General features: G+C 45.2%; 1 protein-coding gene across 1 annotated transcript in view; it reads left to right on the top strand.

Moving 5' to 3' along the window:
* The window catches only part of dennd6aa (DENN/MADD domain containing 6Aa), a 36,196-nt gene that overhangs the window by 11,089 nt on the left and 5,344 nt on the right, over nt 1–19,763 (top strand). Inside the window, exons 4-17 of the mRNA XM_071336987.1 lie at nt 373–485; nt 2,988–3,068; nt 4,002–4,107; nt 4,348–4,427; nt 4,696–4,755; nt 4,951–5,006; nt 5,340–5,462; nt 6,498–6,593; nt 8,214–8,374; nt 11,864–11,928; nt 12,094–12,183; nt 16,016–16,179; nt 18,088–18,190; nt 19,116–19,190. Coding sequence (XP_071193088.1) covers nt 373–485; nt 2,988–3,068; nt 4,002–4,107; nt 4,348–4,427; nt 4,696–4,755; nt 4,951–5,006; nt 5,340–5,462; nt 6,498–6,593; nt 8,214–8,374; nt 11,864–11,928; nt 12,094–12,183; nt 16,016–16,179; nt 18,088–18,190; nt 19,116–19,190 — 1,373 coding nt within the window. The remainder of the gene's footprint in view (nt 1–372; nt 486–2,987; nt 3,069–4,001; nt 4,108–4,347; nt 4,428–4,695; nt 4,756–4,950; nt 5,007–5,339; nt 5,463–6,497; nt 6,594–8,213; nt 8,375–11,863; nt 11,929–12,093; nt 12,184–16,015; nt 16,180–18,087; nt 18,191–19,115; nt 19,191–19,763) is intronic.

The raw sequence follows: 19,763 nt of genomic DNA, 5'->3' as shown, positions 1-19,763 counted from the left end.
TTTGGCCCCTGTATGAACATTTTTATTAGCCTGGTCCCAGATCTGTTTTGTGTTCTTGCCAACTCTGTTGCCGTCATTGTCAAAAGCATGATAATACCGTAAGGATTTGGTCGGACGGCACAAACAGACTGGCACCCAGGCTAGATTCTTATAGCTATTCAGGAACATTTGAGTGAAACAGCTTCTTTGTATGATAAAACACTGCTTTAACGGTTTTAAAAACCTCCATCTCAGATCGTTGTTTTGATATCACAACAATCCTCCCCTGTCCCCTTCCCCATGTCAGTGTTGGAATTCCATCCATCCTAGAGGAAAGAGCTGGAGCATGGAGGAAGACGATAAATACATGTGTTTCCTCTTCCTGTTTGGCAGGTTGTCTAGGGGACACACAGTTCTGCTTCCGTTTCCGCCAGGCCTCAGGCAGGAAGTCTTCTCTGGGATGTTTTCTGGACCAGTTTGATCGTGACGCCCCAGTCTGCCTCAAGGTAAAAATGGGTTCAGGGACTCTACATGTCTCTGTCTTTCTGGCTGTTTTGGGCGGGCGGGCTTCAACGCGGGGTCACTACAGTTAATTGTGGTCGTAAACATTGTTTTGAGTTAATTCTATTGGGGGGGGGGGGGGTCTGCAATTTATTTGACAGTACAAAGGGAGGGTTATGTGTAAATATTTTTGCTCTATCAAACTCTGAGGACCATGCTGAATAGGGCTAGCTGGGTTAGAATGGATATGGGGCTAGTTATGTTAGAATGGATATGGGGCCAGCTGGGTTAGAATGGATATGGGGTTTAGTTATGTTAGAATGGATATGGGGCTAGTTATGTTAGAATGGATATGGGGTTTAGTTATGTTAGAATGGATATGGGGTTTAGTTATGTTAGAATGGATATGGGGTTTAGTTATGTTAGAATGGTATTTATGTCCACTAAGGGGAAACTCCTCATGACTCTACAGGTAAACATTGACTCACACCTGAGAGATAAGATCCTCTGAGAGCCGTACAGTCTCAGCCAACACTTTCCCCATGCCAGTACACACCTCAGTCAGTCACCAACCAGCCAGTACACACCTCAGTCAGTCACCAACCAGCCAGTACACACCTCAGTCAGTCACCAACCAGCCAGTACACACCTCAGTCAGTCACCAACCAGCCAGTACACACCTCAGTCAGTCACCAACCAGCCACTACACACCTCAGTCAGTCACCAACCAGCCACTACACACCTCAGTCAGTCACCAACCAGCCACTACACACCTCAGTCAGTCACCAACCAGCCACTACACACCTCAGTCAGTCACCAACCAGCCACTACACACCTCAGCCAGCCAGTACACGCCTCAGCCAGCCAGTACACGCCTCAGCCAGCCAGTACACGCCTCAGCCAGCCAGTACACGCCTCAGCCAGCCAGTACACGCCTCAGCCAGCCACCAGCCGGCCATCCATGGCTTCCTACTGCACTCTGACTGCCAGCTCTGGTCACACACTGGAAAATACTGAAGTTGGAAAACAAAACAATATTCCTTGGGAGTGTAACCTGTCCTATAGAGAAGGATCTGGTATGGTGTCACTATGTAACCTGTCCTATAGAGAAGGATCTGGTATGATGTCAGTATATAACCTGTCCTATAGAGAAGGATCTGGTGTGGTGTCACTATGTAACCTGTCCTATAGAGAAGGATCTGGTATGATGTCAGTATATAACCTGTCCTATAGAGAAGGATCTGGTATGGTGTCACTATGTAACCTGTCCTATAGAGAAGGAGCTGGTATGATGTCAGTATATAACCTGTCCTATAGAGAAGGATCTGGTATGGTGTCACTATGTAACCTGTCCTATAGAGAAGGAGCTGGTATGGTGTCAGTATATAACCTGTCCTATAGAGAAGGATCTGGTGTGGTGTCACTATGTAACCTGTCCTATAGAGAAGGATCTGGTATGATGTCAGTATATAACCTGTCCTATAGAGAAGGATCTGGTATGGTGTCACTATGTAACCTGTCCTATAGAGAAGGAGCTGGTATGGTGTCAGTATATAACCTGTCCTATAGAGAAGGATCTGGTATGGTGTCACTATGTAACCTGTCCTATAGAGAAGGAGCTGGTATGGTGTCAGTATATAACCTGTCCTATAGAGAAGGAGCTGGTATGGTGTCAGTATATAACCTGTCCTCTAGAGAAGGAGCTGGTATGATGTCTGGGTGTCAGTATCTAACCTGTCCTATAGAGAAGGAGCTGGTGTGGTGTCAGTATATAACCTGTCCTATAGAGAAGGAGCTGGTATGGTGTCAGTATATAACCTGTCCTATAGAGAAGGATCTGGTATGGTGTCAGTATATAACCTGTCCTATAGAGAAGGAGCTGGTATGGTGTCAGTATATAACCTGTCCTATAGAGAAGGATCTGGTATGGTGTCAGTATATAACCTGTCCTATAGAGAAGGAGCTGGTATGGTGTCAGTATATAACCTGTCCTATAGAGAAGGAGCTGGTATGGTGTCAGTATATAACCTGTCCTATAGAGAAGGATCTGGTATGGTGTCAGTATATAACCTGTCCTATAGAGAAGGAGCTGGTATGGTGTCAGTATATAACCTGTCCTATAGAGAAGGAGCTGGTATGGTGTCAGTATATAACCTGTCCTATAGAGAAGGAGCTGGTATGATGTCAGTATATAACCTGTCCTATAGAGAAGGAGCTGGTATGGTGTCAGTATATAACCTGTCCTATAGAGAAGGAGCTGGTATGATGTCAGTATATAACCTGTCCTATAGAGAAGGATCTGGTATGGTGTCAGTATATAACCTGTCCTATAGAGAAGGAGCTGGTATGATGTCAGTATTATCCACTGCCTCAATTCACTTGTCAAATGTTCACTTCCAACCATGCAGTGTTTAGGCTTACATCAATGACTAATGAAATATAGTGTGTCTGTGTGTTTTATTGTACGTGTGTGTCCATACTAAATGTGAGTTTGTGTGTGTGTGTAGAGGGACCAAGGCCATTACTATGGTTACGTCTACTTCAGACAAGTCCGGGACAAGTCACTCAAGAGGGGCTACTTTCAGAAAGTGAGTTAACACAGTTCACCACCAGATATCAGACTACATTTTAACACAGTTCACCACCAGATATCAGACTACATTTTAACACAGTTCACCACCAGATATCAGACTACATTTTAACACAGTTCACCACCAGGTATCAGACTACATTTTAACACAGTTCACCACCAGATATCAGACTACATTTTAACACAGTTCAGCACCAGATATCAGACTACATTTTAACACAGTTCACCACCAGATATCAGACTACATTTTAACACAGTTCACCACCAGATATCAGACTACATTTTAACACAGTTCACCACCAGATATCAGACTACATTTTAACACAGTTCACCACCAGATATCAGACTACATTTTAACACGGTTCACCACCAGATATCAGACTACATTTTAACACGGTTCGCCACCAGATATCAGACTACATTTTAACACGGTTCGCCACCAGATATCAGACTACATTTTAACACGGTTCGCCACCAGATATCAGACTACATTTTAACACGGTTCGCCACCAGATATCAGACTACATTGTAACACGGTTCGCCACCAGATATCAGACTACATTTTAACACGGTTCGCCACCAGATATCAGACTACATTGTAACACGGTTCGCCACCAGATATCAGACTACATTTTAACACGGTTCGCCACCAGATATCAGACTACATTTTAACACAGTTCACCACCAGATATCAGACTACATTTTAACAGTTTTTATTCATGCGATATTTTTAGTTTTTCTAAAACTTCCTGATCTTATTGCAGTATGATTTTTAACTGTTCGTGTGTGTGTGTGTGTGTGTGTGTGTGTGTGTGTGTGTGTGTGTGTGTGTGTGTGTGTGTGTGTGTGTGTGTGTGTGTGTGTGTGTGTGTGTGTGTGTGTGTGTGTGTGTGTGTGTGTGTGTGTGTGTGTGTGTGTGTGTGTTTTCCAGTCCCTGGTCCTTATCAGCAAGTTACCCTACGTCATGTTCTTCCACTCCCTGCTGAAGCTCATCGCTCCAGAGTACTTTGAGAAGCAGGAGCCATGTCTGGAGGCTGGTGGGTCTCCTAATTTCATCCTGTTCCAATGGGGGAAACGTCAGTTGAAACCGGGAGGGGACTACTATTGGCTGATTTTTAGTAGAGGGTCTAGTCTGTGGTCCCTTTTTATAAAGTGTTGTCTGATCTGTCTCTTTACCTGTTATATTAATGGTGTTCAGTCGTAACAACTATTATTGGCCCGGTGAACCCTGTAGTCCGTCTGTGTGTCTTCATGTGGCTCGTTTCTGTGTGTGACAGCCTGCAACGACATCGACCGCTGGCCCACTCCTCATCCAGGCAAAATATTGGTCCTCCCTGTAATGGGTACAGTAATGAAGGTATGTCTAACCCAGGGAAAATACTAACCCTCTCTATAATGGGTGCAGTTAGGAAGGTATGTCTAACCCAGGGAAAATACTAACCCTCTATAATGGGTGCAGTACAGCTAAATATTAATATAGGCCTTTTCTACGATTACCAATCAATCAAATATATATATTTTTTAATAATTATTTTTACACCAACAGTGGTCACAAAGTACTTATATTTTACAGTAATGATTCTAGTGTTAAGCAACTTAATCAATAATATTTCTGTTTTTTCTAGGTTCGGATCCCAACATGTTACGACAAGCCAGGAACCTCTCAGCTGGTTCAGTCAACACAGGTGAGGATGAGAATCACCCTGCTACAAACAACACTACAAAATGGCTCCCTGTTCCCTACAGTGAACTACGTTTTACCAGTGCACCATATAGAGAATAGCCATTTCACACTCCTACCATGTCATTCTGATACGCTGCTGGTAGTCTGTCCAAAACCCTGTGACCCTAATTATACCTGATGCCTGTTTTTGTTACAGAATGACAACCTGGTGTCCATAGTCCTCCCCACGGTCCACGAGGTAGACTTGTTCACGTGAGTACATGTTAGTAGTGGTTGTTCAATCACAAATGGCACACTATTCCCTATATCGTGCACTACATATGACCAGGGTCTGCAAAAGTAGTGCACTATATAGGGAATAGGGTGTTGGACTATTGATGGGTTGTTGTATAACCTCCCCAGCTCCCTGGTGCCACCTGTTGGTAGGGAGTGGGAGTGCAGGTTGACTCCAGCCAGGAGGACACTGAGCTGCTTTATGTTGTTGACACACGGAGTGGTTGCCATGGTAACATGGGGTTTCTGTGTAGAGAATCCACCCAGGAGGAAGTGGAGAGCAGATACAGTTCCGTCTCTTCTTTTCTACAGGTGTTTCCACCCAGTCTTCTTCCACATTCAGATGTTATGGGAGCTGGTGTTGCTAGGTGAGGCTCTGGTTGTCATGGCACCATCACCGGCAGAATCCTCCGATACTGTTCTGGCATTGGTCAGGTGAGACAAGGAGGGTGTGGCTAGAAAGATTAACATACCATTTTGTTTTTATTTTTGAAAAAGTACACAGCTATAAAGTAAAATACAGTGCCTTGAAAAAGTATGTTCCCCCTTTACAATTGTCTCTTTTTGCATATTTTGACACTAAATGTTTTTATCTTCAATCAAAACCTGATATTAGATAAAGGGTACCTGAGTGAACAAATAACTCAACATTTGGACAATTATTTAATTAATTTAACAAAGTTATGCAACACAATAAGTATTTCCCCCCTTATACTCACTAACTGGTTGTGCCATCTTTAGCTGCAATGACTCCAACCAAACGTTTCCTGTTGTTGGTGATCAGTCTCTCACATCGCTGTGGAGGAATTTTGTCCCTCTCTTCCATGCAGAACTGCTGTAACTCAGCGACATCTGTGTGGTTTTCGGGCTAGAGCTGCTCAGTTCAGGGTCTGCGCCAGATATCTGCGCCAGTAGCTGCGCCAGCGGTCTGCGCCAGTAGCTACCTGCGGTCTGCGCCAGTAGCTACCTGCGCCAGTAGCTACCAGCGTTCTGCGCCGGTAGCTACCTGCGGTCTGCGCCGGTAGCTACCTGCGGTCTGCGCCGGTAGCTACCTGCGCCAGTAGCTACCAGCGTTCTGCGCCGGTAGCTACCAGCGGTCTGCGCCGGTAGCTACCTGCGGTCTGCGCCGGTAGCTACCTGCGGTCTGCGCCGGTAGCTACCTGCGGTCTGCGCCGGTAGCTACCAGCGGTCTGCGCCGGTAGCTACCTGCGGTCTGCGCCGGTAGCTACCTGCGGTCTGCGCCGGTAGCTACCTGCGGTCTGCGCCGGTAGCTACCAGCGGTCTGCGCCGGTAGCTACCTGCGGTCTGCGCCGGTAGCTACCTGCGGTCTGCGCCGGTAGCTACCTGCGGTCTGCGCCAGTAGCTACCTGCGGTCTGCGCCAGTAGCTACCTGCGGTCTGCGCCAGTAGCTACCAGATTATCTGTGTGTCTGGAGTTCAATCACTAATTAGTGTGTGTGTGTGTACACAGCTGCATCTCTCCACTGCGCTACTGCAGTGACTTCAGACCGTACTTCACCATCCACGACAGCGAGTTTAAAGAGTACACCACCAGGACACAGGCCCCGTGAGTAACACTATAGTATAGTAAGAGTACACCACCAGGACACGGACCCCGTGAGTAACTGGCACAACTGAAAACACCTTGTACTCTCAGCTGAGGGGTATACTACAAAGCAGAAATAACTATGGATTTGCTTATTCATTAAAAAAAGCTACACTTAGATGTGTTTTGTTTGTTGAATCAATTAGAGCATACCCATTTCAAGATTATCTTAAAAATATATATATATAAACTCAGCAAAAAAAGAAACGTCCTCTCACTGTCAACTGCGTTTATTTTCAGCAAACTTAACATGTGTAAATATTTGTATGAACATTACAAGATTCAACAACTGAGACATAAACTGAACAAGTTCCACTGACATGTGACTAACAGAAATGGAATGTGTCCCTGAACAAAGAGGGGGTAAAAATCAAAAGTAACAGTCAGTATCTGGTGTGGCCACCAGCTGCATTAAGTACTGCAGTGCATCTCCTCCTCATGGACTGCACCAGATTTGCCAGTTCTTGCTGTGAGATGTTACCCCACTCTTCCACCAAGGCACCTGCAAGTTCCCGGTCATTTCTGGGGGGAATGGTCCTAGCCCTCACCCTCCGATCCAACAGTTCCCAGACGTGCTCAATGGGATTGGGATCCGGGCTCTTCGCTGGCCATGGCAGAACACTGACATTCCTGCCTTGCAGGAAATCACGCACAGAACGAGCAGTATGGCTGATGGCATTGTCATGCTGGAGGGTCATATCAGGATGAGCCTGCAGGAAGGGTACCACATGAGGGAGGAGGATGTCTTCCCTGTAACGCACAGCGTTGAGATTGCCTGCAATGACAACAAGCTCAGTCCGAGGATGCTGGGACACACCGCCCCAGACCATGACGGACCCTCCACCTCCAAATCGATCCCGCTCCAGAGGACAGGCCTCGGTGTAACGCTCATTCCTTAAACGATAAACGTGAATCCGACCATCACCCCCGGTGAGACAAAACTGCGACTCGTCAGTGAAGAGCACTTTTTGCCAGTCCGGTCTGGTCCAGCGACGGTGGGTTTGTGCCCATAAGCGACGTTGTTGCCGGTGATGTCTGGTGAGGACCTGTCTTACAACAGGCTTATAAGTCCTCAGTTCAGCCTCTGTACGCAATAGGCTGAGAGTCTGAGCACTGATGGAGGGATTGTGCGTTCCTGGTGTAACTCGTGCAGTTGTTGTTGCCATCCTGTACCTGTCCCGCGGGTGTGATGTTCGGAACCTGTTAGTGTCTTAACGACTGTTTCACAGTGTTTAAACGGTGTTTAAACCCTTTACAATGAAGATCTGTGAAGTTATTTGGAGTTTTACGAATTCTTTGAAAGAGTGTCCTGAAAAACGGATGTCTCTTTTTTTTGCAGAGTTTTTTAAATATTTTCCCAAGTCTTTAGATAAGTTGGATAGATAACTCCTTGATCCTGCATTGTAGTATACCGGTCTGATCTCTACTCTCAAGCTAGTTATCTACACAGGACCTGTGAGTAACAGGAGGAATACCAATCTCTTTATACTTCACATTTGATTTGTCTAGCTATGGAGTATGGACATGCTAGCTATGATTTATTAACACGTGTCTATGTGCCTGTCTATGTCTGTCTCTCAGGCCGTCTGTGATTCTTGGCGTGACCAACCCGTTCTTTGCGAAGACCCTCCAACACTGGCCTCACATCATCCGTATTGGAGACATGAAGCAGGCTGGAGAGACAGTCAAGCAGATGAAGGTCAAGAAGCTGAAGAACCTGAAGACCCTGGACTCTAAACCAGGTGATTGACCGGAGGCTTTACTCTCACAACGAGGGTTGCAAAATTCCCTGGTTTTTTTGGTTGTTTAAAAAAAAAATCCTGGTTGAGGAATTCCAGGAAGGATGATTCCAAAAATTCTTGTTTCTGGGATTTCTGAAAAACTTTTACATTTTGTGAACGTTTCTGGAGTTTTACAAACCTACACATGACTGGAATGGATGGCTGCTGGTGTTTTTACAACCCTACACATGACTGGAATGGATGGCTGCTCGAGTTTTAATATCCACATTCCCCCTTCACCAATGGAGGCTCCTCAGAGGGGAAAGGGGAGGATCCACTTACTCAGTGAATTTCATAAAAATAGTATAACGTTAAAGTTATCCTTTTTATATATTTATGTAACATGTTGTCACGTCACAATCATTTAGTAACACACTGTTTTGCAATGAAGGTCTACAGTTGTCTCAACAGCACTCTGTATGGTAGCAATGGTGTAGCCGGAGGACAGCTAGCTTCCGTCCTCCTCTGGGTACATTGACTTCAATACAAAACCTAGGAGGCTCATGGTTCTCACCCTCTTCCATAGACTTACACAGTAATTATGACAACTTCCAGAGGACGTCCTCCAACCTATCAGAGCTCTTGCAGCATTAACTGACACGTTGGCCGCCCAATCAAAGGATCAGATAATTTATCTAGTACTGAAACCGTAAGCTACAGCTAGCTAGCACTGCAGTGTGTAAAATGTGCTGAGTAGTTGACTTAAAGACAATTTTTGAACAAATACATTCTTTCAAAAATGGGGAGGCAGCAGAGAGGGAGCTATATACTGAAGTCCACAAGCGAAGAAGAGAGGAGGAGAGCACATAGATGTGAGAAGGAATTATACAACGCGCAAAGTGATCATGCTGTTTGTATGTGGCTGCTATGAAAGTGAACTGTGTGGGTGACCAGGGGTGTATTCATTCCACTGATTTCTGTTAGTGTTTCTTAAACGGAACGAAACGGGGATAAACCTAGCTGAATTTGTCCAATAGAAACTCTGGTTTGGACTAATGATTACACCGTAGATAAAGACTGTGCAAAGCGGTATTGTCTGTCACCTTGATTACACCGACTTGTGTTCCGACTTGTGCACCTACTTTATGAACTTTAATTCCATTGCTATGTTGTAGCAACCTCATGAGTATAGGAAACATTTTAGTAGCCTTAACATGTCGATGTTACATTGAACTCGGTGAACGGATTATGAATGACAGTCATCCAATATACTGTAATAGAAATAAGGCCATGCACACACACAAAAAAAGAATCGTCTTCCCTTAAACTTCCAGGACCGACACTGGCCCTTCACTGTGAAACTAGTGTTTTCAGATCAGCATTGCCCCTTCACTGTGTGTAACTAGTGTTTTCAGATCAGCGTTGCCCCTTCACTGTGTGTAACTAGTGTTTTCATATCAGCGTTGCCCCTTCACTGTGTGTAACTAGTGTTTTCAGATCAGCGTTGGCCCTTCACTGTGTGTAACTAGTGTTTTCAGATCAGCGTTGCCCCTTCACTGTGTGTAACTAGTGTTTTCAGATCAGCGTTGCCCCTTCACTGTGTGTAACTAGTGTTTTCATATCAGCATTGCCCCTTCACTGTGTGAAACTAGTGTTTTCAGATCAGCATTGCCCCTTCACTGTGTGTAACTAGTGTTTTCAGATCAGCGTTGCCCCTTCACTGTGTGAAACTAGTGTTTTCAGATCAGCGTTGCCCCTTCACTGTGTAACTAGTGTTTTCAGATCAGCGTTGGCCCTTCACTGTGTAACTAGTGTTTTCATATCAGCGTTGCCCCTTCACTGTGTGAAACTAGTGTTTTCAGATCAGCGTTGCCCCTTCACTGTGTGGAACTAGTGTTTTCAGATCAGCGTTGGCCCTTCACTGTGTGAAACTAGTGTTTTCAGATCAGCATTGGCCCTTCACTGTGTGAAACTAGTGTTTTCAGATCAGCGTTGCCCTTCACTGTGTGTAACTAGTGTTTTCAGATCAGCGTTGCCCCTTCACTGTGTGTAACTAGTGTTTTCAGATCAGCGTTGCCCTTCACTGTGTGTAACTAGTGTTTTCAGATCAGCATTGCCCTTCACTGTGTGTAACTAGTGTTTTCAGATCAGCGTTGCCCCTTCACTGTGTGTAACTAGTGTTTTCAGATCAGCGTTGCCCCTTCACTGTGTAACTAGTGTTTTCAGATCAGCATTGCCCCTTCACTGTGTGAAACTAGTGTTTTCAGATCAGCATTGCCCTTCACTGTGTGAAACTAGTGTTTTCAGATCAGCATTGCCCTTCACTGTGTGTAACTAGTGTTTTCATATCAGCATTGCCCTTCACTGTGTGTAACTAGTGTTTTCAGATCAGCATTGCCCTTCACTGTGTGTAACTAGTGTTTTCAGATCAGCATTGCCCCTTCACTGTGAAACTAGTGTTTTCAGATCAGCATTGCCCTTCACTGTGTGTAACTAGTGTTTTCAGATCAGCATTGCCCTTCACTGTGTGTAACTAGTGTTTTCAGATCAGCATTGCCCCTTCACTGTGAAACTAGTGTTTTCAGATCAGCATTGCCCTTCACTGTGTGTAACTAGTGTTTTCAGATCAGCATTGCCCTTCACTGTGTGTAACTAGTGTTTTCAGATCAGCATTGCCCCTTCACTGTGTAACTAGTGTTTTCAGATCAGCATTGCCCCTTCACTGTGTAACTAGTGTTTTCAGATCAGCATTGCCCCTTCACTGTGTAACTAGTGTTTTCATATCAGCGTTGCCCTTCACTGTGTGTAACTAGTGTTTTCATATCAGCGTTGCCCCTTCACTGTGTGTAACTAGTGTTTTCAGATCAGCGTTGCCCCTTCACTGTGTAACTAGTGTTTTCAGATCAGCATTGCCCTTCACTGTGTGAAACTAGTGTTTTCAGATCAGCATTGCCCTTCACTGTGTGTAACTAGTGTTTTCATATCAGCATTGCCCTTCACTGTGTGTAACTAGTGTTTTCATATCAGCATTGCCCTTCACTGTGTGTAACTAGTGTTTTCAGATCAGCATTGCCCCTTCACTGTGAAACTAGTGTTTTCAGATCAGCATTGCCCCTTCACTGTGTAACTAGTGTTTTCAGATCAGCGTTGCCCCTTCACTGTGTAACTAGTGTTTTCAGATCAGCATTGCCCTTCACTGTGTGTAACTAGTGTTTTCAGATCAGCATTGCCCCTTCACTGTGTGTAACTAGTGTTTTCAGATCAGCATTGCCCCTTCACTGTGAAACTAGTGTTTTCAGATCAGCATTGCCCCTTCACTGTGTGTAACTAGTGTTTTCAGATCAGCATTGCCCCTTCACTGTGTGTAACTAGTGTTTTCAGATCAGCATTGGCCCTTCACTGTGTAACTAGTGTTTTCAGATCAGCATTGCCCCTTCACTGTGTAACTAGTGTTTTCAGATCAGCATTGGCCCTTCACTGTGTGAAACTACTTTGTGTGTTCCATGGCAGGTGTCTACAGTGCGTACAAGCCCTTCCTCAACAAAGATGAGGATATCATTAAACAACTACAGAAGGTAAGCGGGGGAACTACAGAAAGTAATGGGGGGGAACTAAAGAAAGTAATGGGGGGAACTAGGGAACTACAGAAAGTAATGGGGGGTGTATTGGCAGTAGCGAGCCATTTGGGACTGACTATGCCTGCTGTGTAAACTGATGTTTTTATTGTGTCCTTCCCTCAGGGTGTCCAACAGAAACGTCCCTCGGCGGCACAGAATGCCATCCTGCGACGGTACTTCCTGGAGCTGACGCAGAGCTTCATCATTCCACTGGTGAGAACCTTAGAACCTGGGAACCTTAGAACCTGGGAACCTTAGAATTTTAAAAACCGTACAATACATTCACAACACACTGTGTGTCCTCAGCCCCTAATCCACCACTACCACATATCTACAGTACTAAATCCATGTGTATTGTGTGTCTGTGCCTATGTTTGTTTAACAGTCCCCGCTGTTCCATAAGGTGTTTTTTAATTTAATTTTTTAAAATGTTTTTAAAAAACCTGATTCTATTGCTTGAATCCATTACCTGATATAAAATAGAGTTCCATCTAGTCATGGCTCTATGTAGTACTGTGCTCCTCCCATAGTCTGTTCTGGTCTTGGGGACTGTGAAGAGACCTCTGGTGGCATGTCTTGTGGGGTATGTATGGGTGTCTGAGCTGTGTGCCAGTAGTCCAAACAGAGAGCTCGGTGCATTCAACATGTCAATACCTCTCATGAATATAAGTAGTGACAAAAAAAAATTATTTGATGTGGAGGCTATATACAGGGGGTACCGATACAGAGTCAATGTGGAGGCTATATACAGGGGGTACCGGTACAGAGTCAATGTGGAGGCTATATACAGGGGGTACCGGTACAGAGTCAATGTGGAGGCTATATACAGGGGGTACCGGTACAGAGTCAATGTGGAGGCTATATACAGGGGGTATCGGTACAATGTGGAGGCTATATACAGGGGGTACCGGTACAATGTGGAGGCTATATACAGGGGGTACCGGTACAATGTGGAGGCTATATACAGGGGGTATCGGTACAATGTGGAGGCTATATACAGGTGGTATCGGTACAATGTGGAGGCTATATACAGGGGGTACCGGTATGAGTTAATATGCGGGGGCACCGGGGGGTATGCGAGGTAGAGATAAGTGACAGCAGCAGAGTAGCAGCAGCGAAGAAGGGGGGGGTGCAATGCAAATAGTCTGGGTAGCCATTTGATTAGCTGTTCAGGAGTCTCATCAGTAATTTGTGTAAGTTCTGTGCTTGTTGAATGCCCTTCCCTATAAGTGTGCTGAAAGTCTGGTGTTAATCTATTTACTGTAAAATAGCATTGTATCCGGTCAAACACCATTTTTCCCCCAGAAGTTTACTAAGTGTTGTTAACAGGCTGATTGGTCGGCTATTTGAGCCAGTAAAGGGGGCTTTACTATTCTTAGGTAGCGAAATGACTTTAGCTTCCCTCAAGGCCTGAGGGCACACAATTTCTAGTAGGCTTAAATTGAAGATATGGCAAATAGGAGTCACAATATCGTCCGCTATAATCCTCAGTAATTTCCCATCCAAGTTGTCAGACCCCAGTGTCTTGTCATTGTTGATAGACAACAATTTTTTCACCTCTTCCACGCTGACTTTACCAAAATTACAATGCTTGTGTTTCATAATTTGGTCAGATATACTTGGATGTGAAGTGTCAGCGTTTGTTGCTGTCATGTCCAAGTTTGCTAATCTTTCCAATAAAAAGTAGTTGGCGATATCAGTCGTTTTTGTAATGAATAAGCCATCTGATTCAATGAATGATGGACCGGAGTTTGCTTTTTTTGTCCAATATTTCATTGAAGGTGCTCCAAATCTTTTTACTATAATTCTTTGTCATTTATCTTGGTTTCATAGTGTAGTTTCTTGTTCTTTTTATTCAGTTTAGTCACATGATTTCTCAAGTTGCTTGTCATGCAGTAGCAGAGAGAACAGTCTATGTTTGGGGTCTTTTGACAATTTTTAGGGCCTTCCTCTGACACCGCCTGGTATAGAGGTCCTGGATGGTAGGAAGCTTGGCCTCGGTGATGTACTTGGCCGTACTCACTACCCACTACAATGCTTTGCAATTCGGAGGCAGTGCAGTTGCAATACCAGGCGGGGATTTAACCAGTAGGATGCTCTCTAGTTGCAGCTGTAGAAATTCTTGAGGATCTGAGGATTTATGCCAATCTATTCAATAACATGAGGGGAAAAGATTTTGTCATACCCTCTTCATAAATGTCGTCAATGTGTTCAGATCATTCTGGTTTGCTCCTGACATGTACACCACGGAACTAGAAGCTCAGCAACATACTCTATTGTAGCCCTATCGATGCGAATGGGGGCATACTCGATCATCCTTTACCTGTAGTCCACAATCATCTCCTATTGTCATGACCTACGTTATGAGCGAGGCTATTATTCAGGCACCACCCGGCCAGGTCTCTGGACCACCGCCCTATAGGTTGTCTCATCGTTATCGATGATCAGGCCTATTACTATTGTGTCATCAGCATACATACTGATGGATGCTGGAGTACTACTTTAAATCACATTTCTGTAGCATTAGTAAAGATGTGATCAATACATGTTGATGATTTCATTCCTGTAGTGTTTGTAACTACCCTGGTAGGTTGACTGATAATCTGAACCAGGTTGCAGGCACTGGTTACAGATTCAGGCTTTGTCTTGAGAGGGCAGCTTGATGAAAGCCAGTCAATATTTAAATCACCCAGAAAATATACCTCTCTGTTGATATCACATACATTATTAAGCATTTAACACACGTTATCCAGATACTAACTGTTAGCACTTGGTGGTGTATAGCAGCTTCCCACCAGAATGGGCTTTAGGTGAGGCAGATGAACCTGTAGCCATATTACTTCAACAGTATTTAACATGAGATCCTCTCTAAGCTTTACAGGAATGTGGTTCTGAATATAGACCGCAGCACCTCCACCATTGGCATTTCTGTCTTTTCTGAAAAAGTTATAAACTTGTATTGCTACCGCTGTATCATCAAATGTATTATCTCAAAATCAAATCAAAGTTTATTTGTTTCCTAAAGGTGTTGACATTGTCGTCAAAAGTTACACCCATTGAGCTGCAATAATCACATAGACAGTTGTGAAGAGAGAGAATCCTGCTAAAGCGTTCAATGCCACGATTCAGAGAGGGCACAGGGACAGATATGATGGGTCTTTTACTAGTGTCAATCAGCTCTTTAAAAGAGCTGCCCTTCATAATGTCATTAAAACCCACATGTCCTGACGTAGTACATTCAGGAGCAGCTTAGTAATGTCATTAAAACCCACATGAACTAGGATAGAATCCATGTCCTGACGTAGTACATTCAGGAACAGCTTAGTAATGTCATTAAAACCCACACGGACTAGGATAGAATCAATGTCCTGACGTAGTACATTTAGGAACAGCTTAGTAATGTCATTAAAACCCACATGGACTAGGATAGAATCCATGTCCTGACGTAGTACATTCAGGAACAGCTCAGTAATGTCATTTACTCAAGCTTCGTGATAGGACATTGTTTTTGCACCAGGAACAGTCACATTTCTTGATCACAGTTAAGACATGTTGTTTAATATATTCCATTTGTAACTTCACTCACTACATGTAGCTGTCTAGTCAGTCTGTTTGTGTTGTTGGTCTTGGCTAGCTTAATGTTCCCGTCAGTAGCTAGCTAACACTCACACACTGGCTGCTAGCGCCGTCATGACAAGACGGTTGAGGGAAGCCCTACATTATGACGCGTTTCTAAGTAGTGAGAACGCAGGCCGTGTTGTAAAGTCCTCTTTAGACCTGTACATTTCTTGAATGTAGTTTTGTTATTGACTAAAACAAGCAGACAACAAGACAATTGCGTTTTGAAAAAGGTGACGTTTTTACTGTCAGTCAATGGGATAACCTCGGGTTAACCACAGGTTGTTTTCCCCGCAGGCGGGCGAGCCGCGATGTTCTATCTAAAACCGAATATACACCACTGTGCTGAGAACTTAAACAGTTGTTGTGAAGGAGGGCTTTATGAAAACTACAGTAACACACAAGTCTTCCATTCTCCATCTCACAGGAGCGCTATGTGGCCAGTCTGATGCCTCTACAGAAGAACATCTCTCCTTGGAAGAGTCCTCCCCAGCTGAGGCCCTTCCTCCAGGAGGACTTTATGAAGACTCTGGAGAAGGCTGGTCCTCAGCTCACCTCACCACTCAAAGGAGACTGGATGGGACTCTACAGGTACTGACGTCCACCGCACACAGATAGCCTGGTTCCACGTGTCGTTAACCTTTTTTAACCAGGGACTCCTACTGAGAGGTCTGTTTTACGGATGATCCCTGAATGACAAAAAACACGCATCAAATATGCCGAACATAAACAACCGCAGCCGTAGGAAACGGACACATCAGTAATAAGCTCCTCAATCAGTTTTCTGAATTTCACTAGATGCATCCAATGTTAAACAGTTTTTGAGATTATTCCATAAATAAGGTGCACAATAATAAAGCTGATTCACCTAACTATGTGGAGACCGAAGGAGTGTCCAGTGTTGACTATCTCTGAGACCGGGGCAACTTGATGAAGGGGTTTCCGGTGTTGACTATCCTTGAGACCGGGGCAACTTGACGAAGGGGTTTCCGGTGTTGACTATCCCTGAGACCGGGGCGACTTGACGAAGGGGTTTCCGGTGTTGGCTATCCCTGAGACCGGGGCGACTTGACCAAGGAGTTTCCGGTGTTGGCTATCCCTGAGACCGGGGGAAACATGACGAAGGGGTTTCCGGTGTTGGCTATCCCTGAGACCGGGGCGACTTGACGAAGGGGTTTCTGGTGTTGACTATCCCTGAGACCGGGGGAAACATGACGAAGGGGTTTCCGGTGTTGGCTATCCCTGAGACCGGGGCAACTTGACGAAGGGGTTTCCGGTGTTGACTATCCCTGAGACCGGGGCGACTTGACGAAGGGGTTTCTGGTGTTGACTATCCCTGAGACCGGGGTGACTTGATGAAGGGGTTTCCGGTGTTGACTATCCCTGAGACCGGGGGAAACATGACGAAGGGGTTTCCGGTGTTGACTATCCCTGAGACCGGGGCGACTTGACGAAGGGGTTTCCGGTGTTGACTATCCCTGAGACCGGGGAGACTTGACGAAGGGGTTTCCGGTGTTGACTATCCCTGAGACCGGGGCGACTTGACGAAGGGGTTTCCGGTGTTGACTATCCCTGAGACCGGGGCGACTTGACGAAGGGGTTTCCGGTGTTGACTATCCCTGAGACCGGGGCGACTTGACGAAGGGGTTTCCGGTGTTGACTATCCCTGAGACCGGGGCGACTTGACGAAGGGGTTTCCGGTGTTGGCTATCCCTGAGACCGGGGCGACTTGACGAAGGGGTTTCCGGTGTTGGCTATCCCTGAGACCGGGGAGACTTGACGAAGGGGTTTCCGGTGTTGACTATACCTGAGACCGGGGCGACTTGACGAAGGGGTTTCCGGTGTTGACTATACCTGAGACCGGGGCGACTTGACGAAGGGGTTTCCGGTGTTGACTATCCCTGAGACCGGGGCGACTTGTACAGGACATCTAACAGTTATTAAAGATGTTAGGTACAGCGGGAGTTTTGGTAAAATCGCTTTCTTTATAAACGAAACGAGAGAATAGTGCATTGATCTTTGAGACTAATGAGAGGGCCAGCCTACTTTCTGATGTAGAACGCAGTGATGTGTACTGAACCTATCACCCGTAATAAAGCGTAGTGGGTTATGAAAAACTCTGTCCAATGACTTCAATACAGTGGGAGCTGCATTCGTGTAGACGACATCGCCACAGTCTAAAGCTGAGATGAATGTCGACTGGATGATTAGTTTTCTGCTATCTAATGAAAGACATTGCCTATCCCTATAAGAGAAGCCCGATTTTTCTTTTCTTTTTATATATATATATATATGTTTGTGTTCTTAATCTTAACTCAACATGCTTTATTTATTTTCTTTCTGTTTACCAGGAAACACAAGTCTGTTATAATATAATGTAATATAATGACAGTCTGTGTATTTCCTGTTTGCAGACTTTGTGAATGTGACGTGGTCTATGCATCCTAAAAGCCTGTTGGTGTGTTTTGTTTCATCTTGGTGTATGTTTTTCCCATCCAGACAGTTCCTGAGGTGTCCTAACTTTGACGGCTGGTTCAGGAATCGCAAGAGAGAGATGATGAAGAAACTAGAGGCCCTTCACCTAGAAGCTGTCTGTGAGGAGGTGAGTAATGATGAAACTAGAGGCCCTTCACCTAGAGGCTGTCTGTGGGGAGGTGTATTTATTATGGATCCCCATTAGTTCCTGCCAAGGCAGCAGCTACTCTTCCTGGGGTTTATTATGGATCCCCATTAGTTCCTGCCAAGGCAGCAGCTACTCTTCCTGGGGTTTATTATGGATCCCCATTAGTTCCTGCCAAGGAAGCAGCTACTCTTCCTGGGGTTTATTATGGATCCTCATTAGTTCCTGCCAAGGCAGCAGCTACTCTTCCTGGGGTTTATTATGGATCCCCATTAGTTCCTGCCAAGACAGCAGCTACTCTTCCTGGGGTTTATTATGGATCCTCATTAGTTCCTGCCAAGGCAGCAGCTACTCTTCCTGGGGTTTATTATGGATCCCCATTAGTTCCTGCCAAGGCAGCAGCTACTCTTCCTGGGGTTTATTATGGATCCCCATTAGTTCCTGCCAAGGCAGCAGCTACTCTTCCTGGGGTTTATTATGGATCCCCATTAGTTCCTGCCAAGGCAGCAGCTACTCTTCCTGGGGTTTATTATGGATCCTCATTAGTTCCTGCCAAGGCAGCAGCTACTCTTCCTGGGGTTTATTATGGATCCCCATTAGTTCCTGCCAAGACAGCAGCTACTCTTCCTGGGGTTTATTATGGATCCCCATTAGTTCCTGCCAAGACAGCAGCTACTCTTCCTGGGGTTTATTATGGATCCCCATTAGTTCCTGCCAAGGCAGCAGCTACTCTTCCTGGGGTTTATTATAGATCCCCATTAGTTCCTGCCAAGGCAGCAGCTACTCTCAGTTTAGTCACATGATTTCTAAATTTTGCAGTACGTTTTCCAATCCGTTGTACAGCCAGACCACATCATGCTCGGAGCCTATTCACCTCTCTCTCTCTCCATTTCTATTCTTCATGTAGGATCTGCAGGTGCGAGTCCAGCAACACACGGAGGTGGAGACTGTGGACCTCGTTCTGAAACTCAAAGACAAACTGGTCAGTATGAGGTTGTTTCATTGTAACAGATTGACATGGACTTCAGAGCAGTCTTCTGCTCGTTAGTGATAGAACACGTAACAGTAGGGGTTCCTGTACACTACATGGCCAAAAGTATGTGGACAACTGTTCGTCAAAACATCTCATTCCATAATCATGGGTATTAATATGGAGTTGGTTCCCCCTTTGCTGCTGTAACAGCCTCCACTCTTCAGGGAAGGCTTTCCACTAGATGTTGGAACATTGCTGCTGTAACAGCCTCCACTCTTCTGGGAAGGTTTTCCACTAGATGTTGGAACATTGCTGCTGTAACAGCCTCCACTCTTCTGGGAAGGCTTTCCACTAGATGTTGGAACATTGCTGCTGTAACAGCCTCCACTCTTCTGGGAAGGCTTTCCACTAGATGTTGGAACATTGCTGCTATAACAGCCTCCACTCTTCTGGGAAGGCTTTCCACTAGATGTTGGAACATTGCTGCTATAACAGCCTCCACTCTTCTGGGAAGGCTTTCCACTAGATGTTGGAACATTGCTGCTATAACAGCCTCCACTCTTCTGGGAAGGCTTTCCACTA

The sequence above is a fragment of the Salvelinus alpinus genome, chromosome 12 (genome assembly GCF_045679555.1).
Source record: "Salvelinus alpinus chromosome 12, SLU_Salpinus.1, whole genome shotgun sequence".
NCBI lineage: Eukaryota > Metazoa > Chordata > Actinopteri > Salmoniformes > Salmonidae > Salvelinus > Salvelinus alpinus.
The sequence above is the reverse complement of the archived record's forward strand: the minus strand, read 5'-3'. Positions and strand labels throughout refer to the sequence as shown.